Source organism: Moschus berezovskii, chromosome 21 (genome assembly GCF_049115385.1).
Source record: "Moschus berezovskii isolate FMDL1 chromosome 21, NW_MosBer_1.0, whole genome shotgun sequence".
Taxonomy (NCBI): Eukaryota; Metazoa; Chordata; class Mammalia; order Artiodactyla; family Moschidae; genus Moschus; species Moschus berezovskii.
This window is the reverse complement of record NC_142480.1, coordinates 608,178-631,348: the sequence shown is the minus strand read 5'-3', so window position 1 is coordinate 631,348 and position 23,171 is coordinate 608,178. Positions and strand designations below refer to the sequence as shown.

The window sequence follows — 23,171 nt, the reverse complement described above, 5'->3', positions numbered from 1 at the left end:
ACGCGGGCAGGGGGGAGCGCGGGCAGGGGGGAGCGCGGGCAGGGGGGAGCGCACAGCAGGTACGCAGGCAGGGGGGAGCGCGGGCAGGGGGGAGCGCACAGCAGGTACGCGGGCCAAGGGGAGCGCACATCAGGTACGGCGGGGCGGGGGGAGCGCACAGCAGGTACGCGGGCCAAGGGGAGCGCACAGCAGGTACGCGGGGCGGGGGGAGCGCACAGCAGGTACGCGGCCCCGGAGGGAAGTGCACATCAGGTACGCGGGCCGGGGGGAGCACACATCAGGTACGCGGGCCGGGGGGAGCGCACAGCAGGTACGCGGGCCCCGGAGGGAAGTGCACATCAGGTACGCGGGCGGGGGGTGCACAGCAGTTACCTCGGGCCCAGGAGGGAAGCACACAGCAGGTACTGCCGGCCGGGGGCGGGGGAAGCACAGCAGGTACCACAGGCCCCAGAGGGAAGCACACATCAGGTACGCGGGCCGGGGGGTGCACAGCAGGTACCGCGGGCCCCGGAGGGAAGCACACATCAGGTACGCGGGCCGGGGGCGGGGGAAGCACAGCAGGTACCACAGGCCCCGGAGAGAAGCACACATCAGGTACGCGGGCCGGGGGCGGGGGAAGCACAGCAGGTACCGCCGACCTGGGGTGGGGACCACACAGCAGGTACCGCGGGCCGGGGGGCGGGGAGCGCAGCAGGTACCGCGGGCCCCGGAGGGAAGCACACAGCAGGTATGCGGGCCCAGGAGGGAAGCACACAGCAGGTACCGCGGGCCGGGGGGTGCACAGCAGGTACCGCGGGCCCAGGAGGGAAGCACACATCAGGTACCGCTGGCCGGGGGTGGGGACCACACAGCAGGTACCGCGGGCCCAGGAGGGAAGCACACAGCAGGTACCGCGGGCCGGGGGGTGCACAGCAGGTACTACGGGCCCAGGAGGGAAGCATAGCAGGTACGCGGGCCGGGGGCGGGGAGCGCAGCAGGACCGCAGGCCCAGGAGGGAAGCACACATCAGGTACCGCGGGCCGGGGGCGGGGGAAGCACATCAGGTACCGCGGGCCGGGGGGTGCACAGCAGGTACCACGGGCCCAGGAGGGAAGCACACATCAGGTACCGCCGGCCGGGGGCGGGGGAAGCACAGCAGGTACTGCCGACCTGGGGTGGGGACCACACAGCAGGTACGAGGGCCAGGGGCGGGGAGCGCAGCAGGTACCGCAGGCCCAGGAGGGAAGCACACAACAGGTACCGCGGGCCGGGGGTGGGGAGCGCAGCTGGTACCGCAGGCCCGGGGGGAAGCACACATCAGGTACTGCCGGCCGGGGGTGGGGGACCACACATCAGGTACCGCAGGCCTGGGTGGGCGCGGGGGGCACCCGCCTCCCCTAATGCATGCCCTCCTGTGTCCTGCCTTGCAGAGGGAAGTGCAGTGTTACTTTGCTGAACGAGACCGAGTCCCTCAAGTCCTACCTGGAGCGGGAGGTGAGGCTCCCCTGCCCTCCAAGGGGCACGACTTGTCCTGCCAGGGGTGGGGAGGCCCGTGGCGGCTGCCCCAGCAGGCGGGTGCCCACCCCGCCGTCCTGGCCGCCGTGGCCCAGCCACACTGTGCCGACCCAGCACTGCTGGCCGGGTGACCGGAAGTGTCTGTGAAACAGGAATCGTCAGTGCCGCTGGGGCCAGGGGACCAGCCTCGTCGCACGGGTGGATGGGCCTCACGGTGACGCCCGAGCTCCTCACCGTGCTGCCGCTGTCCCTCCCGCCGTGACCCCCAGGGCAGGTGGTTCTGGTGGGCTTGCCTGTCCAAAACCCCTTCTCCCAGGAAACATGATGATCAGAGCCGTGTCCAGAGGACACATGCATGTCCCTGGAGCAGCAAGACTCCAGGGAAGACGGCCCGCAGGGGTCGCCGCAGCGGGGCTCGGGTGTTACCCTGCAAGGGCAGGTCAGGGCATGGCCAAGGAGCAGGGTCCCCTCCACGCGTGTCCCAGGGGACATGCCTAGGATCCCTGCATTTCCTGCAGGAGTGTCATCGCCTGCGGGCGGCACCCTCCCCAGGCAAGGCCAGGCTCTCCAGGGGCCCAGAGGAGTGAGCGGAGGGGGCGGCGTGGACTGGGAGCATAGGTGGCTGCCGGTGCCAGTGGTCCAGCAAGGACGGCCTCTCTGACGCCTGACTCAGGAGTTGGAGAACCACCAGGCAATGGCCTGGAGTCAACGCAGAGGAGCCGCCTGGGTAGCCCGGGCCCTGGGAGCCCCTGCCCGCCTGCCCGTGGGAGGCCTGGTGCGGCCTGGGAAGGCAGCGGTCCCAGGCAGCTTCCCCTGGGGAGTGGACGCGCCATCTGCAGTTTGGAAAGGTCCCCTGGTGGCAGCCACCCAAGCAGTGACATGGACGGCTGTCCCTGAGCAAAGGCGGCTGTGAAGAGCCTCTGGAGGCGTGTGGGCCCTACTCTGGCACCTGCATGCATCTCCAGGGTGCACAGCGGGTGTTTCCTGCTGGTCTCCTTCACCCCTCTGGAGAGTGGGTGCCTCTTAGGCGAGGGGGGATGGCCCAGGCGAGGGCAGCTGGCAGCACAGGCTCACAGCTACATTCCATGGCCCAGGAGCCCTCGGCCCTGACGCGGGAGCAGCCCCTGCCCGCTACCACCTGGTGGGTGAGGGCTGTGGAGGAATAGCCACAAGGGAGTCGAGAAAGGCACAGTGGAGGCTTGGGGCAGGGTAGACCCTGCGGGAGACGGTGAGGCCCCAGGGGAGCCCCAGGGTGGCAGGCTTGCTTCCAAGAAACGGCCCAGGCAGGCTCAATGTGGCTTCCTGGGGACCAAGGAGGGTGTGTCATGCCCACTCCCCCCAGGTGGGCCTGGAGCAGGCAGGAGGGTGCCCACAGGCTGGGAGCCGCCTGCTCTGGGCTCCGGGCCCAGGACGTTCTGTTAGTGGCCGCTCTGCGTGCGTCTCCTGTGACGACTGCACGGGAGCCCTGCTGTTTTCTCGGAGGCCGAGCCCAGAATCTGTCAAGATTTGTTCCCAGAGGTCTGCGGAGTTCCGTTGCTGTTAAGCGCTTCTATAAACTAAGTTTTCTGACTCGCTGCTGCTGGGCTCGAGGCAGTTTGGGGAGCTGCCTGCAGCCGCCTGGCTGTGGTGCTGGGTGCTGACGCCGCCCCTGCTGCTTTCCAGGACTTCTTCTTCTACTCTCTCGTCTACGACCCCCAGCAGAAGACCCTCCTGGCAGACAAGGGGGAGATCCGGGTGGGGAACCGGTACCAGGCGGACATCACCGACCTGCTGAAGGAAGGTGGGTGGGGGCGGCTCCCCGCTCGCCCTGTGTGTCCAGCTCCATCGCAGGCATCACCGACCTGCTGAAGGAAGGTGGGTGGGGCGGCTCTCCGCTCGCCCTGTGTGTCCAGCTCCATCGCAGGCATCACCGACCTGCTGAAGGAAGGTGGGTGGGGCGGCTCCCCGCTCGCCCTGTGTGTCCTGCTCCATCGCAGGCAGGCCTGGCCACCCCTCCCTCCAGCCCTGTGAGCACTCGCGTCATCCTGGGGGCCCCTGCGCTGCGTCTCCTGCTGGAACAGAGCCGGCCATTCTGGCCGCGGACCCCCTCCGGGGTCAGGCATCCTTTGGGTTCCCTGGGCGCCCCCAGGCCTGCGCTCCTGTGCGGTTGCTAAGGGGTCCTGGTGAGGCCTCTGGAGGATGCTGGTGGCTTGAGTGTCCGGAGCTCATGTTGCCAACTGCCTGGGTGCTCGGCAGGGTTGAGCTTCTGTTCTCAGGTGCCCTGGGCGAGCCCTACCCACAGCCCAGGCCTTTCCCGCTCCTGACTCGGGGGCCCTGGTGAAGGTCTCAGCCTGCTGTCTCTCCGCACCTCCCGGGGCGTGGACCCTGCCAGTGTGAACCTGTGCCCCGGCCGTGAGTGTGTGTGGCGGCCACAGAGCGTGCCGTGATGCTGTCTGCCAGTCTGCGTGGCACTGGGACGGGGGTGCCACTGTGCCCGGGGCTCTGGGCTTGGCTGCTTGGCCACGTCGCTGGGGCCTGGATCCAGGAGCAGGATCCCCGCCTTCTTCAGGGAGGGTCTCAGTGCCAAGGTGCTGCCAGGAGGGAGCCCACTGTGCCTGTCCTCCAGGCACCCCTTTGCATCCCGCAGCCCTGGCACCCCGGGCTCTTGGATCTCCGTGCCCCGTGCCTGGGTCAGCCCTGCATGTCTGTGGTGCTGGGCTTCCCCGCTGTGGGCCCCTGGCTCAGCGTGATCCTGGAGCCTGCCAGGGTGACCTCCCCAGGGCAAGTGGGCACGTGTCTCCCCAGTGACTTTCAGCCGTGCTGGCCCCGCTGGCCCGTGCCCACCCCAAGCTCCACAGGCTTCCCGAGTGTGTGGGGGTCCTGGGCCTTTAAGCGGGTTCCTGTAGAGAGTGACCACCACTGAGGGCGTCTGCAGACGTTGCGCCCGAGTTGAGTGTGGGTGTGACAGGTCCTCCATGCCAGCCCAGCTGCGCTGCGGTGGGCGTTCTTCAGAGCCTCCTTGTGGCCCATTCCCCCTGTTGACCAGAGCACACCGGCCCTTGGCACAGGTGCTGCCCAGGACAGTAGTTTCCACGGCTGGGCCCTGGGCACCCCACGCCCCCCGCAGGCTGAGGGGGAAGACGCCCCAGGACGAGGCCTCCAGCCTCAGGGCCCCGGGTGGCGGGCGAATGTCTGTGCTGAGCCGGCATCAGCGCGGTGGTGGTGAGGGACCGGGCGCGGTGGCACCTGACCCTGTGGTGTCTCGGGGTGAAGAGTTTGATCAGATACGAACCGCCTGCTCCTCACCCAGCGGCTGTGCTGCCAGCGCCCTCCTGGTGACTCCTCCAAGGGCCTGGGGGCCCACACCTGGACCCCACTCCAGGGGCGAAGGCTTGCCCTGTGCCACGCTCGCCCTGGAGCACCGACCTGACCACGTCCAAGTGTGCATGCTGGTGTGTGTGTGCTGGTGTGTGCGTGTGTGCTTCTTTGTGCATGCGTGCTGTGTCCCTGCCCCGCATTCACTCACCCTGTCCCTCCCTGCAGGAGGGGGTGCTCCACTCCTCACCCCAGTAGGCCAGGCCCTAAGGGGATCCCTGGCTCCAAGCTCTCACTAGAGCCTCGGGGCTCCTCCCGTGGCCCCGGTGGCCTCACCCCGTGGCACCCCTTCCCCACAGGCGAGGAGGACGGCCGAGACCAGTCCAAGCTGGAGACCAAGGTGTGGGAGGCCCGCAACCCGCTTGTGGACAAGCAGATTGACCAGTTCCTGGTGGTGGCCCGGTGAGTGCCGGGCAGGCGGGGCACCAGCGGCGCGGCCTTGACTGCTCGCCCACCCCGTGGTGGGACATCTTTCCCGCCGGGCATCCCCCAGCGAAGGGCACACGAGGCCAGCAGGGCAGGGCCTACTCTGTCGCGACCCCTTCCTGATCTCCAGAGGCCTGGCCCATCCTGCACGCGGAGCTGACTCTGAGGGGCTGCTCAGGGCCACCCCCTGACAGGCCGAGCGAGTTGGGCACTGGTGGGGCTCTTTCCGCAGACTGCGGGGTGGGATGGGGTGCCTGTTCATCTTTGGGACCGGGCAGAGGCCTCTGGGGTGGACGTGGCCGAGGCCAGGCCTCCTGGACATGAAGCGGCTGTGCTCTGTGGAGCTACCTCTGCTTAGGCCACTGCCCTGGCCCCCGCGGGGCAGCTCCAGTGAGCACTCAGGGCCATGTGCCCCCGCCGCCGGGCGCCATCCAGTGCTGGAACCCGAAGGCTGTCTTGTGAGAAGATCTCTGCGGAGAGTCAGTCCCCGAGCTCCAGAGCAGAGCACTCCTCGAGACAGCCGAGTCTGGGTCCCTCTGCATGTCCGGCTCAGCCTGCCCAGCCTCCTGCTTGTCTGCTCCAGCGGTCACCGTCTCTCCCCGCCACCCTCCCCCAGCTCCGTGGGCACCTTTGCCCGGGCCCTGGACTGCAGCAGCTCCGTCCGGCAGCCCAGCCTGCACATGAGTGCCGCGGCCGCCTCCCGGGACATCACCCTGGTAAGCGGGCGCCGGCCAAGCAAGGCCCAGCACGTCTGCTCAGGTCACCCCCCTGGGCATGGCCCCACCCAGGGCAGGGCTCTCGGTGCCCCCGCGTGGCAGCCCCGTCTCGGCACAGGCTCAGGCTGACCTGCACGTCCTGGGGCCACCCTGCTCCTTCCTCCCGCCCTGTCTCAGGCAGCACGTATCCCAGAAGGAGGCTCTCGTGCCCCAGACCGGCCCCGCCTGCCCACAGCTCTCTCCCTAGAGGCCTGAGTCTGTGGCTTTCCACATGTGACCCGGGTGTGTTCACCATCTGGGCTGGGGGTGGGTCCCAGCGCGGGGCCCAGGTCACCGTGCCTCCCGCCCCACACAGTTCCATGCCATGGACACGCTGCACAGGAGTGTGTATGATGTCGCCAAGGCCATCTCAGCCCTGGTGCCGCAGGGCGGACCCGTGCTCTGCAGGGACGAGATGGAGGAGTGGTCAGCCTCAGAGGCCAGCCTTTTCGAGGAGGCCCTGGAAAAGTACGGGAAGGACTTCACGGACATTCAGCAAGACTTTGTGAGTACCGCGGGGCGGGGTCAGGGCCGCACTGCTCCCCAGGCTTCCATGTTCCCGTCCCCTCGTCTGTTAGAGGCACCTGCTGCACCTCCAGGTCCAGCTCCTCGCTGGCCCTCAGGTCCTGGGTGTGTTAAGTCCGGTTGTTTTTAACCATCCGAGCCTCCGCATACATCCTTGGAAGTGTCCCCCACTGAGCCCGTGGGAATCAAGTCTGCAGGGACCCCTCCTGCTCTCACGGCCCCTAAAACACACTTGAGCTTGTCTAAAAGGAGGCGAAACACTGGCCACTCAGAGGAGCATGTCCATGCAGAGAGGGCAGCAGGGCAGCTGGCTGGCCTGACCATGAGCCCCGGGGAGAGGCCGGGATGCAGCTGCCTTGCCCGTGTCTGATGCCCAGCAGCATCTCCACTGGGACAGATGAAGCTGGTGCCAGGCTCACTGCCGGAGGTAGAAAAGTGGTGTGGCCCGGAGGCCCTCAGAGGGCCCTGCAGAGCTGTGGTGCCACGGGTGTAGGCTGAACCCCAAGCCAGCCCCTTGACCGACACACTGCTGCTGCTATTGCTGCTAAGTCACTTCAGTCGTGTCCGACTCTGTGGGACCCCATAGACGGCAGCCCACCAGGCTCCGCCGTCCCTGGGATTCTCTAGGCAAGAACGCTGGAGTAGGTTGCCATTTCCTTCTCCAATGCATGAAAGTGAAAAGTGAAAGTGAAGTCGTTCAGTCGTGTCTGACTCTTGGCGACCCCATGGACTGCAGCCCACCAGGCTCCTCCATCCATGGGATTTTCCAGGCAAGAGTACTGGAGTGGGGTGCCATTGCCTTCTCTGGACCGACACACTAGAATGTGCCAAAATCTCAGCAGGGCGGCAAGGCTTCCTCACCAGAAATAAACGGAGCGCGCCCCCCCACAGGTCCTGGGCCCCTCATGCTCCCGTGTGACGGCCCAGGTGCAGGAGACACATAGCCTGCGATCGACTCACTCCAACGGATGTTGTGGGTGAACGTGCTTACAGGAGGGAATGCCTGCAGGTGGCGGGAGCCCTGCTGTACTTGGGCTTGGCCTGTGAGCCCGGGGTGACACCAGAACAGCGGGAGCAGAGCGCGCAGCTGGCAGCCTGGAGGGAACGAGGGCCTGGGTGCCTCCTCCCTGTCCCCCCAACCCTGGCACTGTGCACCAGGGGCGGGAGCACCCACCCAGCCAGCCTGCCAGCAGGGCGCAGGCGCTCTGGCAGGAATGGAACCTGGGGGGAGCTTTGCTGTGTTGTCTGCCCAGGAGAGGGCGAACCTGGGCGGGGCCCAGCAGGCCCCGCCCCCGCTGACACGCCCCCTTCCGCAGCTCCCCTGGAAGTCGCTGACCAGCATCATCGAGTACTACTACATGTGGAAGACCACCGACAGATACGTGCAGCAGGTGAGGGCAGCCGCAGGTGAGGGCAGCCGGCGCGGCGCGGGCTCCCCTCTGCAGACCCAGCTGCCGGCCTCTGACCCTGTGTTCTTTGTTTTAAGAAACGCTTGAAAGCGGCTGAAGCGGAGAGCAAGTTAAAGCAAGTTTATATCCCCAACTAGTAAGTGCACCCGCAGAGCACTGCCCCTGTGCCTCCACGTCCCCGGGTGGGCCAGGCCCGCCGCTGGCCTCACGTGGCCAGGTAGTGCCTCCTTGACTCAGAGTCTGGGCGCGTCGGGGGCCTGTCCTCGAAGCCCAGGATGGCAGGGGTGGCAGGAGGGCAGGACCCGGCCCTGGCTCTCCCTTGGCCAGCCAGGCAGTACCGGGAGCGGAGGCTGGAAGCCGTCCCGCCTGGGGTCAGACTCTGACCGAAGCCCGCGGGGAGAGAGCTGGGGTTGGTGGCAGCCCTGCGGCCAGGCGGGTGAGGACGGGGATGCCAGGGTCCCAGAGCAGCGCGCCGGGGCTCCGTGCTCCCGTGACGCCCTCCCTCTCTCCCTTACCCAAGTAACAAGCCAAACCCGAACCAGATCAGCGTCAACAATGTCAAGGCGGGCGTGGTGAATGGTGCGGGGCCACCAGGCCAGAGCCCTGGGGCCGGCCGGGCCTGCGAGAGCTGTTATAGTAAGTCCCCCCCAGGCACACCCTAGTCCGCGGCCCTGGGCACCCCTGCACCATCCCGGGGACTGACCGGCCTGGGGGCGGGGGTCGCACTCTGCCTGGAGGAGCCCTGATGGGGGAGTGAGGGGAGAACGGTGCCCGGGTCCGGGGTGGTGTGGGCGGGCGACAGCTGTGGAATGCTCTTTGCCGTCACTGGTTCTGCTTAAGAATCCGTCTATTTTCAACTTTGTTGTCCGTAGCCACCCAGTCTTACCAGTGGTATTCTTGGGGTCCCCCTAACATGCAGTGTCGCCTCTGCGCGTCTTGTTGGACATATTGGAAGAAATATGGTGGCTTGAAAATGCCAACCCGGTTAGATGGAGAGAGGCCGGGACCCAACCGCAGTAACATGGTAAGCCCCGCCCGCGCGCCCCGCCCCACCCCGCCCGCCCGCGCGCCCTTCCGCTGCGACCCGGCCCGCGGTCATGGCGCTGTGTCGGGGCGGCGCGCCCCCTTCCGCAGAGCCCCCACGGCATCCCAGCGCGGAGCAGCGGGAGCCCCAAGTTCGCCATGAAGACGAGACAGGCCTTCTACCTGCACACCACCAAGCTCACGCGCATCGCCCGGCGCCTGTGCCGCGAGATCCTGCGCCCCTGGCACGCCGCCCGCCACCCCTACATGCCCATCAACAGCGCGGCCATCAAGGCCGAGTGTGAGTGTTTCCTGGGGCAGGCGGGCGGGCAGGCGGGGTGGTGGTGCTGCCGGGGGGCGAGCACACTGACCCTGGCCCCCCGCAGGCACGGCTCGGCTGCCGGAAGCCTCCCAGAGCCCGCTGGTGCTGAAGCAGGCCACGCGGAAGCCCTTGGAGGCCGTGCTGCGGTTCCTCGGTGAGCCTACCCTCCTGCCCCGCCCTCCGCAGGGTCGCCTCGCCCGCCCCCACTCCCCGCAGGCTCCTGTGAGGATTCGGAGTGGTCTTCCCCATGCTATTCCCTCCAGGGTGGGCTCCCGGCTGGGTGGGAGGCGTGCCCCGCTGGGAGGGATGCAAAGAAGGGCGGCCTGGGGCCTTGAGCACCCCGCTTGTCCGCTGCCCTCTGCTCTACTGGGCTGGGCTGGGATTCCGTCCCTCCCCCCGTGCCCGCATTCCCTTGTGAAGGACGCTGGGAGCTGGCGGGCTCCCAGGACACACAGGCGGCTATGGCCCCTCCTGCTGTCTGGGCTCTCGCCCCTGAGAGCTGCTGAGGGCTGGGGTGCTTGGCAGATGTGGACCTACGCCTCCTGGAGCAGGCTTGCTGACCTGTTTGCAGTCAGCTGACGGGGCCCTTAGTTCATCATCTGGCCAGTGGCCAGCCTGGGCTGTCAGCTTGGTGACTACTAAGGGGACCTGCTCGTTTATGGGGATTCAGAGCCTGTGGGCTGCTGGTGGTCGCCGGTGGGCCAGTCGGCTGGGCCGAGGGGCCTACCCCCATCCTCTGTCCCTGCCCTCAGGGTGCCCAGGGCGCCACACCGGCGTGCCCGCCGGGCCTGGGCTGCGCGCGCCCTCCCGGGTGGTGGGGCTGCAGCTGAGGAGCAGCCGTGTGCCCACTCGCCCGTGTTGGCCCTGCAGAGACGCACCCCCGCCCCCCCAAGCCCGACCCAGTGAAGAGCGTGTCCGGCGTGCTCAGCAGCCTGACCCCTGCCAAGTCGGCCCCCGTCATCAACAACGGCTCCCCCACCATCCTGGGCAAGAGAAGCTACGAGCAGCACAACGGGGTTGACGGTGAGTGGGGCGCCTGGGGGGCCGGCCCCGCCGTGCCCGCGCCCGCTGACCGTGTGTTCTCTCCTCTCTCCTGCCGCCGGGCGCTGCCAGGCAACGTGAAGAAGCGCCTCTTGATGCCCAGTAGGGGTAAGGCCCAGCCCTCCACGCCCGCCTGTGTGCTGTGCTCACGCGTGTGCGGCGGACGGCTCAGGGCACGTCCAGGGCAGTCCACGCGGGCTGGGCCGCGCCCCGCCACCCCCCGACCCACCTGCCACGGCAGAGACCCGGGAGCCACCCCGCCCCCCACCCGGGTGCCCCAGCTCACGAAGTGCCCCTCCGTTCAGGCCCAGCGCCGGTCAGTGGACTGTCCTCCGTCGGGCGGCCCTGGTGCCCCTGCTGCCCGCCCGCACTGGCTGCTGCCACGCTGTGCCCGCCCGCATGCTGTCAGCCTCAGCTCGTGTGGCCGCCTGCCCTGTGCTTGTGACCTTGCCCGCACCCTGCCTGGTGGGGGCTGTGGGACCCCGACCCCTCGGGCGCTAACGGGACAGAGCTGTGGAGTGGCTGGCATGGCTGGGTGGGGGTCTGCGAGGCCCAGGGAACGCCCAGGCCAGGGCCCCATGGGGAGGTGCAACCAGGCCTGAGACCGCGGGGCCCTGTCCCACTTGGGGGGGGCATGCGCCAGGGCAGGCCACTGTGGGGCCTTCCTGCCATCGGGTGCGACTGGCATTGGCCTCCGGAGTGTGACTCCCTCGCCTGCCCAGGGCTGGCTTTTGCTTTCTCAGTGGGGGAGGGGCTTTTGTGGTCCTGGGCTGTTCTAGTCAGGCTCACCACGGTGCCAGTGAGGGGCATTTCAGCCTTGTGGGGCCCAGTGCCCCCAACGGTCAGCCTGTGTTCACCGGTGAGGGGAAGGTGAACGGAAGGGGAACTTAGGGGAACGCACTCAGAGCTCCTCCTGCCAGCCCCTCCCAGCAGCAAGGTCAGGTCCGGCGTGGGTACCCCCACATCATGGGCAGCCAGCATGGACGTGGTCGGAACCCTCCCCAGTCTCAGGACTGGAGACCTGCCGGCCCAGGAGGCTGACCCGGGCTTGGTTCTTGGATCTCTGGGAGGTGGTGTAAGGCAGTGGCTATCTGGCCCAGCCCGGTCCCCTGGACACGCCCATCTCACTGTGTCTGGGAGCCCGGCAGGCACATGCTGAGGGTCTGCCAGTGGCACTGAGGTCAGGTCTTCTCACCCCATCTGGACACAGACTCTTCCCGTCCCAGCCCCCCTGCTGCCTTGCCTCTGACCCCTTAATGGGGCGTCAGCTCACTTTAGTCTCTCCCCCTCGCTGACCTCCCCCTTCCCCCAGAGCCATCCTTGGGGGGTTCCCACAGCCCCTGGTCTCTGCAGAGCGGCCAGTCCGGTTGTCTGCCTACATCCCACAGGAGGGGAAGCGGGTCTTATCAACAGGGCTTGGGGCTTAAGGCTTGACTTGTAAAGAGCTCTTGATAGCAGGGGGATAAACACTATTCACTTCCGTCACTTTTTCCAAAATCCACGTGTTCCCGTAGCTACTTCAGCCCCAGCCCTCGGTTCCGGGTGGGTGTCAGAGGCCGCACTCAGGCCTGCTAGGGTGCCGTGTGGCGGCCGGATCAGCAGCGGATGGCAGGAGCTGGCTCTCGGCCAGGGCCTTGACCCCAAGAGGCCTTAACTCCCTAGCCTGGCCCTCCGTGGCCTGTGGCTTCCTCCAGCCCAGGACCCCGCGTGTACCCCCCCCCGCAAGCTAACTGTGTGCTTTCTTCTCTCCGCCACCCGTCCCTCTGGTAGGCACCTACCTGGGTAAGTAGCACAGAGCCTTGAGTGCTGTGTACAGCTGTGGACAGCTCATGAGCGCTGCAGGCTGGGTGCTGGGGCCCTGGGTACCCCAAGTTAGGAGGTGCTGCAAAGCGGGGCTGGACAGCTGTTCCAGGCTCATCTAGAGACAGATCTTGGTCAGGAAGCACTTTTGGGAGGAGCTAGATGTGTGTGGCAGGATGCAGGTGATGGAGACTGTCTACGTGACCACGTAGATGCACACTGGCACGCTCACAGCCACATGCACACACCCCAACACGCTTGCGGGCCCGTGTACGCACTGACATGCTCGTGGGCCCGTGTACACACACCAACATGTGTTCACAGGTCACATACTCACCGACACACTCAGACCTGTGTACTCATACTGACGCTCTCATGGCCACGCGCGTAGACACACTACATGTGCATTTGTGAGTTGGGGTCATTTTGGTTCCCATTGAGGGTACAGCCTGTGACCTGGGACAGTGTCTTTTCTGAGCCACTGGTAGCAGCTTTCACCTCCAGAACCCCAACCACAGAGTGGATTGATCTCTCCTGGGCACTTCCATCAGCTTCCCACAGGGCACCTGGCCCCAGGTCCACGCTGGGGACTGGGAGCCCCTTGGGGGGAAGTCTGGTGAAGTCTGAGCCCAGGGAGTGGCTGTCCTGCAGAGGAGCTCCCTGTTGCCGTTGTATATATAGCTGTGCCAGGTGTCACTTGGCTGCTCTGTAAACCAGGCCGCAGTGATCCTGGTTCCTCAAGGGAGTGAGCTCAGATCCGAGGCTCCTGCACTCTCCTTCTGCCCCCCAGGGGCCCCTGAGAGCCACCTGGGCGAGGCCAGGACTTGGGAGCTGAGGCCCACCTGGGTGTGGGCTGCAGCTCTGGGGAGATGTAGCCCTGGGCTTCCTGCGTCTCCTCTGGGCCCTTGGCACTCGTGCGGGTGCGGCACGTCCCCGCGGGGGCCTCACGGCCTTTCCTCCTTCCTCCTGTCAGGTTTGGCGAACCACGGACAGACAAGGCACATGGTGAGCACAGGGCCCTGTCCACACGCTCGCACACACACGCTCCCGCGGGCCTCAGCGGGGAGGCGCCCAGCCCTGCCCGGCGCTGTGGGAGCGTCTGGGAGGCCCCTGGGGACCCGAGCAGGGGCAGGTGTCGGGGTCCTTACGGGGTCTTCGTGACCCTTCGGGTGCCCCTGCCCACACTGCCCCTGGGACGGTCACCGTGGGGCTTCTGGGTGCCATGTGGAGGCCCCGAGCTCCCCTCTCAGGCCTGCCCCTCCGCAGGGACCAAGCCGGAACCTCCTGCTCAACGGGAAGGCGTACCCCACCAAGGTGCGCCTCATCCGGGGGGGCTCACTGCCCCCCGTCAAGCGGCGGCGGATGAACTGGATCGACGCCCCCGATGACGTGTTCTACATGGCTACCGAGGAGACCAGGTGGGGAGCCGGGCGGGCAGGGCCTGCAGGGGTGGGGCTCCGTGCTGAGCTGCCCGCCCGCCTCACTGCCCGGCTCCACCACAGGAAGATCCGCAAGCTGCTCTCGTCCTCCGAGACCAAGCGCGCGGCCCGCAGGCCCTACAAGCCCATCGCCCTGCGCCCGAGCCAGGCCCTGCCGCTGCGGCCGCCCCCGCCCGCGCCCGTCAACGACGAGCCCATCGTCATCGAGGACTAGGCCGCCCAGCGGCCCTCTGGCCGCAGACCACGCCCGCCAGGTTTTGGTAGTGCCCCCGCCCGCCCTCACCCGCAGAGAAACTGCCCCTCGGCCACACGGGGGAGGAGCGCCCGACTTACTCCAGACCCGCCGGGGAGTCGTTTTTTTAGCTTTGTGTTTACTTTTTGGCCAGAGCGGAGCTGAGGAGCCGCCCGAGTGCCTGCCCCCCACGTGGGCTCAAGGGCCGGCCCGGAGTTTTGTTGTTTCTGTTGAAGGTGCCATTTTAAATTTTATTTTTATTACTTTTTTGTAGATGAACTTAAGCTCTGTAACTTACACCTGGAATGTTAGGATCGGCGTGGCCAGCGGCCGGCCGAGCTGCCTGGTGGGGTTGGCCCCTTGTCTTTTCAAGTAATTTTCATATTAAAAAAAACAAAGGAAAAAAAACTTATAAAAACAAAAATCCAGCCAGCCCTTCCTGTGTGTTTTGTCCTCAGTCCATCCCCCTGTCTCGGGCCTGCTGCACTCCCGTCACTTCAGAGGAGCCCAGTGCCCCCCACCTGCCCTCAGTGGGTCTGGAAGCCTCCCCTTGTCTGGGTCTGCCCGGTGTTGGGATGTCCAGGGAGAAGCCTGGGCAGCAGCATGTGGGCCCCGCAGGCTGGCCTGGGGGCTCCCCTGCTGCCTCACCTTGGGCCCGTGCCCACCACCTGACCCCTAGGAGCAGAGAAAGGTCCACTGGGGCTCAGGGCTCCCACGTGGGGAGCTGACACGCCGTGTCTGTCCAAGGCAGGGGTGGTCCAGGTCTGGCCTGGGACCCGGACTGGCAGGTGCCGACTCCCCTGCTGGGGCAGCCAGGGTAGCAGGGGCAGCCGGGCTGCTGGCTGGCCTGGCAGAGCCCGCTGCAGCTGTCTGCGGATGGCTGCCAGGAGCCTTGGGGCTGCCCAAAGCAGGTGTGCTGTTTCCTCCGGGAGAGTTTGCTCAGATTTCAGCAAGTCCGTTCTCAGAAACCCTGCCGTGGTCCGGCCCCCTGCACACCTGCTCCAAGCCCACTGGACAGGTGCATCCAGGCTAGATGCTGGAGGGAGGGGTCTGCAAGGCCCTCAGAGGGGCCCCTTCCTGAGCTCTGCCTGCTGTGCCTCCAGCCCCACTGTGATGTGTGGACATCTCGGCTGGAGAATTAAAATAGAAGCCACTCTGCTGCCTTACTGGGGACAGATAAGGGGTGTCCTGGTGTCCAAGGGCCTGCTGTGGGCCCCGCTGGGTGGCAGGCCAGGGTGTCAGGAAAGCTTGGGGCACGCCACCCACCACGGCTGGCCCCACACCCGCCCATCCCCCAGCTCCAGTGGTAGGGCTGGGAGGCCAGGCTGGTGACCTTGACGAAGACACTACCTTCCTCCCTTGTGGTGGGGAGGGGAGGGGAGGCCTCCCCAAAGCCGGGCCCTCCCCCTGCCCAGACAGGCAGGCCCTCAGGAGGGCTGGGGTCCCCTCCCCTGCCCCAGCACTGTTCCCGGCAGGGCCTGGACTGCGAGTCTGAGAGGTCTGTGCCGGGCCTAGAAGTGGGGTGGGAGGTGTGTGCTGGCGAGGGGGAGTGATTTCTTGAGAACCTGAGTGTTAGTCATCTGCCCGGCTCCTGTGGGCCCGGCAGGGGCCTGCAGCATCCAGCCCCCAGGGCCAAGGGCATCTCAGGTGGGCATGTCCCCACAAGGGACTCGGCATGCAAGCCTGCCCTGCCTGGGACCTCCCACTCCTCGCCACTGGGCACAGCCCTGGGGGCCCTGCAGGAGCGTGAGCCTGGCCTCTCATGTGCCATTTGCCAGTGCTGCAAGGACACTGCTCCACTGCAGCCTCGCGGGAGGGACCTGCCCCCACGCTGGCCAGCGCCCACTGTCCTCACTCAGCCCCATGGCCTGTGCCTGCCCAGCCTCGCTCTGAGACGGGGCTCTGTGTCCACTGATCAGTGCCCCTTCCCAGCTGGCCCCGCACAGCCCAGCGCATCAGCCCAAGCCCCGCAGCTGGGAGGCGGGGTGCCCGTGCTGCCCACCCCTGCCCAGGGCCTCTTCCAAGGCTGAATGCCATTCCTAGGCTCCACCCCTTCTCCAAGCAGGGCTGGGGCCCCCAGGTAGCCTCCTTGAGAGGGCTCCTGTGCTCAGCCTGCCCTCAACAGCAGTCCTGCAAATTTCAGGGCGGGGTGGAGTCGCACAGGCTGATACCCTGGGGTCCCGGGGGCTCCCAAGCTCAGAGCACCTGGTACGGGGTGCCGAGTAGGGGCCTGTGAATTATTCAGAGACACCGGACACCCAGCCTGAGCGGAGAGCGGGTTGGGAAGGGATGACCTGCAGGCCACCTTGCCCAGGAGGGGCCCACTGAGGCCTCCTCTCCAGTCTCCACCCCGGCTGGCTCAGGGCCAGAGCCGAGAGCAGGGAGAGGGCGCCCGCCCGCTGGCCGGCAGCTTGAGCGCTCTTGTCCTCAGTTATGGAAATAGCAGTGGCTGAAGGGTGTGAGTGTGGGGGGGGCACCTCAGGGAGTGGGGAGGAGGGTCACCTCAGGGAGCAGGGCAGGTGGGGCTGCCGTGAAATTGCCCTGCGAGACCAGTTCCCTCACCCATTCTGAACACACTGGCACCAGGGGCCAGAAGCAGGCCCTGGAGGCCGCCAGGGAGAGGAACTGGGCGTGGGGGGACCCAGCGTCCAGAACAGAGCCTCAGAGACACAGGGCAGGGGGTGAGGGAGCTGGAGCCCGCTGCCCAGACTGGACCCAGTCATCTGGGCTTAGGCGTCTGTCCATCTGCCAGACCTGAGGTTCAGCGGGGATGGAGGCCCAGGAAAGAGCTGATGAGAAGGCAGAACCCCTGGGAGATGACCGCTGCGACCTCCAGGTCCCCAGACCCTGGGTCTTGGGGGAGGGGGGTTCTGCATGGTGCCAGACAGAGGCAGGGAGGGGTGGGAAAGGCCAGGCAGTCATGCTGGCAGGGGCCAGAGGCCCCCTGGGGAGAGGCCCTGAGTGCTGGCAGACCCCTAGCTCCCCAGCCCTCCAGGAGGAGGCTCTGGGGCCAGCAGGCAGAGGTCAGAAGCCCTGGGCCCAACGCTACTGGGTCCGGAGGAGAGATGGGGCGGGCGTCCAGGGCGGGACAGCATGGAATGCAGGTGGCAGCGTCTGCCCACGTGGCCGCAGCGCCCGCAGAGGGGGCACCCCAGGGGCCCCACGCCTCCTGTCTCCCGGCTCCCCCACCATCGCCCTCGGGTGGGAGAGCTTGGGGAGGGCGCCTTCAGAGCCTGCTGCACACACCGCGGGCCCCCTCGCTGCCAGGCACACCCTCCCTCACCCCCTTCCAGCAGTTTCTCTCGCGCTGTTTTTGGAAGTGGCGGAGGCCCTGCCCTCCACCCGCTGAGCCTCCAGCACCACTGACAGTGTTAGGCGGGGCCGGGACCGGGCCTGGACCGGGTGGCGCTCCCGCCCGAATCCCGCTCCTGTCCCAGAGCTAGGCCGTTGCTATAGAAACCAAGCAACAAAGGGAAGCGGGCGGCGGCGCGCAGCAGGGTCGGGTGGGGTCCTCTGGGGACCCGGACGCCAGCACCGGGCCGGGCGGGCTGCTGCGCCGTCGGGGCGTCGGTCTGCGTGTCCCGACGTCGCCCTTCCGGGCCGAGGCCCCGCTGGCCAGGGCGCCCCCCGTCAGAGGCCGCGGAGTCCCAGCCCCGCCCGCGGCCCAGCCGGTTGCCCCGAAGTTGCCACGGAAACAGGCGAGGACCGAGGGGCCCGGTAGAGGCCCCCCCGCGCGCGAGGCCAAGGGGCGCCCGGCGGGTCGCGAAGGCCCCAGGCCGCCCGGCAGGTGCGCCCCTGCCCCCGCGGCGTCCCGGGCGGCCGGGCCCCGGGGGCGGGCTCCCGATGCCCCGCCCCGGCCGCAGACCAATGGGCGAGCGGACAGCCGGGCGGGCGGGGCGGGCGCGGCAGAGGCGGCGGCTGCGGCGGGCAGACGGGCGCGCGCGGAGGACGCGGGGCGACTGGGCGTGCGGACCATGGCCTCCAAGTGCCCAAAGTGCGACAAGACCGTGTACTTCGGTGAGTGCTCGGGCCCGGCCGCCGCCCCTGGGGTCAGCTCCCCGCTGCAGAGCCGCGAGCCCCCGGCGCTCGTCGGCCAGCGCCCGGCCGCCGCCCAGGATGCCCGGCCCGGATCCGGCTCGTCCGCTGCCCACGCGGGTGCGGCCGGAGGGTGGAGCGGCGGCGAGCTGGGGGCGGCCACGCCCGAACCCCCAAAGTGGCCGGCGGGGTCGAGGCGGGGGCCCGAGGCCGGGCGGGCGGGGGCGCGTGGACCCTACAGAAAGCGGCCGGGCTTGGGGGAGCGCTTCGCGCTCGCGGGGCGGTCGCGGTCCTGCCTGGCGGTGCCCAGCGGGGCGGGGTCGGGCGCAGCAGCAAGCTCTGCGCGCGTCTAGCGCGCTCCCGCCTTTCTCTGCCCTTTCGCTGGGACCCCAGTCGCGCCACCCACGGACACGTGGCCGGGCCGGCTGGCTTCATGACCCCCAACTCCAGCCCCAACCTCTGCCCACGCTGGGCCAGGTCTAGGCTCTGTCTGGATTCAGCCCATGCGGGGGCGACCTTGGCCTCCATCTCTTACACATTCCGACTGGCTCCTTTTCTTGGCGCAAGTTCCCCCTGGACTCTCCTGCGGTTGGGGTGAGGAGTGAACCCCCACAAGCAGGAGAGGACGCTGGAACCCAGGTGACCAGGCCCCCTACCTTTTCAAGGTCAGAACAGTGGCATCCAGGAGGAGGGAGTGGGGAGGAGAGCCTGTCTCTGCCTGGACGCTCCCTGGGTTGGCGGAGAGTGCCCCCCATGGGCGCACCCACTTGCTGGCACTCCTACCCTGGGGTCTGGCTCACTCCCCCACCCTCCCTCACCCTGGCTGGCCCTCTCCCCCACTTTGCCAGGGTCCCTGCCCACTGAGCCTCCCACCAGCGCTCACACAGACACTTGGTGGCACAAGCCAGAAGAGCAGGAGAGACAGGGACAGAGAGAAGACCCTTCTCTCATCATCCTCGGGGCGGTGGTCAGGGTCTGGGGTGGGGACTGGCTGAGGTGAAGATGGCCCCTTGGTTTCCCTGTGAATGGGTGGGAGGAGGAGGCGCAGGCCGTTGTTTGCTGTTCCCAGAGGGGAGGGACCGGATTTGGCCTGGAGTGCTTCTGGCCTGGCTGGAGGCCGCGGGGCTTCCGGCTGCTTGCTGGGGAGCCCGCCCAGCCCTTGGTCCCCATCCCGGACAGTGCTCACCCCTGTAAGGCTCAGGGTAGGGGCCAGCCCCAGGGCCATCCTGCCAGCCCCACAGCCCACATCTTTGCGCCGGGCCAGGCCAGCTCAGGGGTGGGCCAACAGCCCCGTGGACAACCCGGAAAAGTGCTTCTGCCTGCTTGGGCGGCTGCTGGCTCCCAGCAGAAAACAAAGGCTGGCTTCTCTCCTGGTCTGGAGGCCCTGGTGGAGGAAGGGGCGGGGCCAGGACGCTGCCACCCCAAGTCGGGCTGCACCCCAGTGGGCGCACAGAGGAGCCGGCCAGGGCCCCCCACAGTGACCGCAGGGTGCTGTCTTTGTGTCCCCGACAGCTGCAACCGGTGGGAGCTGGTCCCTTTCCAAGCCATTAGACTCGGTTGATTCTGCCTTCCCAACTTGGGCTGGTAATGTGTGGCCATTGACCTGCCCGGTGGGTCCGAGGGTCATTCCCCTGCCCCCGAGTGGCCACAGCCTAACAGCTAGCCAGAGCAGCATAGTTCTGGCAGCCCTGAGCTGCAGCTGCCTCGGCCACCACTGGCCAGCGGGAGATCTGGGAGAGGATGCCAGGCTGGCATGGGATCTGAGCCCGCCTTGGGCTCAGCCAGCTCCTGTCTGCCCTGGCATGGACCTGCGGGAGGCCTGGCCAGCCTGAGTCCCAGCCTCCTAGGGTGGAGTGGCCAGAAAGATCTATAAGCCTGCGGTGCCCCTGGGAAGGGGGTGGTGGGTGGGGGTCCCAGAGGCTGCCCCTGGCCAGGCCAGCAGGTGCCACCAGGGCCACTGGAGCCAGAACTCAGAGCCCCGAACCTGAGCCACCAGGAGCACGAGCTGTCCTCCAGGAGCCTCCACAGTCCTCCTGGGACTGGGGGTGTCCTGGTCCGGCCCCCACTCGCCGCCCTCCTGGTGCCCTGGGGGAGGCCTGACCCAAGCAGGGGCTGCTCTGGGAAGGAGTCCCCGCTCCCTGGTCAGGTCCTGCCCGAGCGGAAGGTCCCCAGCCCACCCACCCCTCTCCTCCCCTTGCCTCTGGCCAGGCCCCTTCCAGTCGGGAGGATTCCAGCTCGGCTCCAGCGGCTTCCTGCCCCGTCCTCCGCCCTTTTCCTGCTGTACTTCCCTGGGGAAGCCCCAGCTTCCGTCCACTGGGAGATGGCCCAGCAGCCCTGGAGTGGGAGGAGGCAGGGGGCAGGGAGGGCCCCCAACGTGACCCTTAGCAGCTGGCCTCAGACCTTGGGCGCCAAAGCCGGAGGCAGGAGGGGGCGGTGCTCTCGGAGCTTAGGGTGAGGAGGCCAAATATGGACAGTCAGCACCCTGCCCTGTCCCCTACGGGGCCACAGGGACTGGCCTCTCGACTGGGGATCTGGAGGCTTGGGGCCACTCCCCTCAGTAGGGCTGAGGCTCTGCCAGCTCCTGTAGGGCCCTCCTGGAGGGTCTGGGGCCATGTGAGGGGGCAGGTGTGTGCGGCATGTGTCAGGGAGGGGCAGGTTTGAGCTGGAAGCCCGTCCAGGTTGCCTGGTCCAAGCAGTGACCCAGGGTGATGAGGAGCGGATGGTGGGGGCGGCCACACGGCTCCTGGGGGGTGGAGGAGACCCAGGTGCCGAGGCTACCCGGGACCTGGGGGGCAGCGGGGGCTGAGCGTGGGGGGTGCTGCCCTGACACTGCCCTCCCGCCCAGCTGAGAAGGTGAGCTCCCTGGGCAAAGACTGGCACAGATTCTGCCTCCGGTGTGAGCACTGCAGCAAGACACTGACCCCTGGGGGCCACGCTGAGGTGAGTGGCTCCCCCAGGCAGGGAGGGCGTGGGGAGCCGGGCCAGACTCTGCCCTCAACCCCTGCCCTCTGCCTAGCATGATGGAAAGCCCTTCTGCCACAAGCCCTGCTATGCCACGCTGTTCGGACCCAAAGGTGAGGCTGGGCCCCCCATGGGCCGGGCCGGTGTGGACACCCTGCCCAGCTCAGATGGCCCGGGTCCCATTCTCCCCTTGCCCTGCCTCCTGGAAGGACAAGCACCCTCCGTGCCTTCCCCTCTGGGCGGGGGCTTCTGGCCTCCCCCACCCCCTCCACCCGTTGCTGAAGGAGCCTTCCTGGGAAGTTAGGGGTGGCTGAGAGGCACGGGGGTGGGGAGGGCCCTGGCTCCCGCGTCCAGTGCCTGCCGCCCCCAGGGGTGAACATCGGAGGGGCCGGCTCCTACATCTACGAGAAGCCCTCTGCCGAGAGACCCCAGGTCACCGGCCCCATCGAGGTCCCGGTGGCTCGAACCGAGGAGCGGAAAGCCAGCGGCCCCCCGAAGGGGCCCAGCAAAGGTGGGCGGGGTGAGTGTGGGGCGCGGGGGTGGGGTCGGGGCGCCGGCAGACCCTGACCCCTCCTCTCAGCCTCCAGCGTCACCACATTCACCGGGGAGCCCAACATGTGTCCTCGCTGCAACAAGAGGGTCTACTTCGGTGAGTGGCCGCACCCAGCCCGGGCCTGGGAGGTCTCCCCCGGGCGCCCCGGCGTCATCCTCTGTCCCCTCCCCAGCCGAGAAGGTGACGTCTCTGGGCAAGGACTGGCACCGGCCGTGCCTGCGCTGCGAGCGCTGCGGGAAGACGCTGACCCCGGGCGGGCACGCGGAGGTGAGAGGCGCGCGGCCCCGGATGGCGAGGCGGGCGGCGGGGGTCCGGGGGGCGGGGAGCGGGGGTCGGGGGGCGCTATGAGGGTCCGGGGGGCGGGGCCCGCGGGGCTGCGAGCCGGGAGGGGCGGCGCGCGCTGCCCCCTGGAGGCCGGCCTGGCGCCGTGTGCGCACGGACGGGACGCCGGGGCGGCGGCGGCTGCGGCGGCGCTGGCGCTGCGTCCTCCAGGTCCGCCCCGGGAACCGAGGGCTCAGGGAGCCGGGCGCCTGGACGCGGAGGAGGCCACCGGGGGCGGTGGGGTGGAGTCTGTGGCCCCCTTCTCACCACCCGCACCCTGTCCTTAGCACGATGGCCAGCCCTACTGCCACAAGCCCTGCTACGGAATACTCTTCGGACCCAAGGGTGAGTGTGGGCCGGAGTGTGGGCCGCGGGCCCCTCCCGCCCTCCCCTCCACCGAGCGGTCTTTCTCTGCAGGAGTGAACACGGGAGCCGTGGGCAGCTACATCTATGACAAGGACCCTGAAGGCAAAGCTCAGCCCTAGGCCCCCGGGCCCACTGCTTGGCTGCGCGGGGAGAGTGCCCGCTGCCCAGGCTGCCTCTGCAGCTGCAAGTCCAGGGCCCGAGAGCTGGGGGAGGAGGGAGCCCCTGCCCGCCCCCAGGCCCCTGCCCCGTCCCCGGGTGTATCCGCCTGTGCGTCTCCAACTGCCCGCTGCCCCTTCCGTCCTGGCCGCACATGTCCCCACGTCGCTGTCTCGTAGCCCCACGCACCCCTGATGTCTCCGTGGCCTGGGTGGCCATTCTGAGCTGGCGCCGCCCCGGTCCCGCCCACAGTGTTATTTATGCTCCCCTGACAGCCACAGCCACGCCCCCCCCGTTCCTCCCGCCTGCCTCGCCAGCGCCCTCCCACCACCCTCACGTGGCTCACACTCGAGTGCTGGGAGTTTTGCTACCAATAAAAGGTCTGGAAGGTCGAGGGGGCACGTGTCTGCGGCTCTGGGGTGGACTTGCAGCCAGGGGCCCATCTCTCAGTACAAGCGTCCCCAGCACCCCGGGCCCGGTTTCAGGTGGGGGCAGGGTCCTGTGCCCAAGGGTGGTGCCCATGGATGGGAGGCAGGGAAGCTCTGGTTTGGGCTGGTTTAGGCGAGTGGGGGGCTGGGCCCCTGGGAAGGACCGAACTAGATGGAGGTGGGGAGTGCGGGAGGGCTGGCGTCCTGGTGCCCAGACATGGGCATTAAAACCAGGTGGTGCCTCGGTCCAGCAGAGAGCCGGAGGAGGGGTCGGCCTCGGGAAGGGGAGCTGAGGGCACCTGGGGGAGGGAGGGAGAGACAGACGACCCCTCCTGCAGGGGAAGAGCCGCGAGGGGTGGACAGGACACCTGAGGCAGAATCCACGCCAGTCTTTGCCCAGGGAGCTCACCTCCTCAGCTGGGTAGGTGGGCGCCCAGGGACAGAATGCAGGCTGTCTGGAGGGCCTAGTGTACCTGCCTGAACAGAGTTTCTGCATCTGGTTTGCGGTGTTGATGGAGTCACCTCCTGCCT

At 67.9% G+C, this 23,171-nt stretch overlaps 2 protein-coding genes across 4 annotated transcripts in view; both read left to right on the top strand.

Annotated features, from left to right (window-relative positions):
* The window catches only part of MTA1 (metastasis associated 1), a 32,690-nt gene extending 18,442 nt beyond the window's left edge, over window positions 1-14,248 (top strand). Inside the window, exons 6-21 of one of the 3 annotated variants that reach the window (XM_055418677.2) lie at window positions 1,410-1,473; window positions 3,157-3,274; window positions 5,148-5,250; window positions 5,891-5,990; window positions 6,346-6,534; window positions 7,871-7,945; window positions 8,041-8,099; window positions 8,484-8,599; window positions 8,836-8,987; window positions 9,098-9,287; window positions 9,373-9,462; window positions 10,179-10,331; window positions 10,422-10,457; window positions 13,123-13,154; window positions 13,416-13,567; window positions 13,652-14,248. In XM_055418677.2, the coding sequence (XP_055274652.1) occupies window positions 1,410-1,473; window positions 3,157-3,274; window positions 5,148-5,250; window positions 5,891-5,990; window positions 6,346-6,534; window positions 7,871-7,945; window positions 8,041-8,099; window positions 8,484-8,599; window positions 8,836-8,987; window positions 9,098-9,287; window positions 9,373-9,462; window positions 10,179-10,331; window positions 10,422-10,457; window positions 13,123-13,154; window positions 13,416-13,567; window positions 13,652-13,802 (1,780 nt within the window). In that variant the 3' untranslated portion in view covers window positions 13,803-14,248. Of the gene's footprint in view, window positions 1-1,409; window positions 1,474-3,156; window positions 3,275-5,147; window positions 5,251-5,890; window positions 5,991-6,345; window positions 6,535-7,870; window positions 7,946-8,040; window positions 8,100-8,483; window positions 8,600-8,835; window positions 8,988-9,097; window positions 9,288-9,372; window positions 9,463-10,178; window positions 10,458-13,122; window positions 13,155-13,415; window positions 13,568-13,651 lie in introns of those variants that run through there. The other 2 variants (XM_055418676.2, XM_088829804.1) reach the window with 2 other exon arrangements.
* A 3,431-nt stretch (window positions 14,249-17,679) lies between these two features.
* Window positions 17,680-22,370, top strand: CRIP2 (cysteine rich protein 2). The gene is made up of 8 exons (XM_055418689.2): window positions 17,680-17,837; window positions 20,701-20,795; window positions 20,872-20,929; window positions 21,187-21,327; window positions 21,397-21,465; window positions 21,542-21,636; window positions 21,978-22,035; window positions 22,108-22,370. The coding sequence occupies exons 1-8, from the start codon at window positions 17,795-17,797 to the stop codon at window positions 22,173-22,175; spliced, it is 627 nt and encodes a 208-aa protein (XP_055274664.1). The 5' UTR covers window positions 17,680-17,794; the 3' UTR covers window positions 22,176-22,370.
* Window positions 22,371-23,171: the final 801 nt, after the last annotated feature.

Excerpts from the sequence above, each read along its gene's own strand:
- CRIP2 (XM_055418689.2), top strand. The coding sequence starts at position 17,795 with ATGGCCTCCAAGTGCCCAAAGTGCGACAAGACCGTGTACTTCG. Across the intron at positions 20,930-21,186 it reads CACGCTGTTCGGACCCAAAG|GGGTGAACATCGGAGGGGCC; the intron begins GTGAGGCTGGGC and ends TGCCGCCCCCAG. Across the intron at positions 21,466-21,541 it reads CAACAAGAGGGTCTACTTCG|CCGAGAAGGTGACGTCTCTG; the intron begins GTGAGTGGCCGC and ends TCCCCTCCCCAG.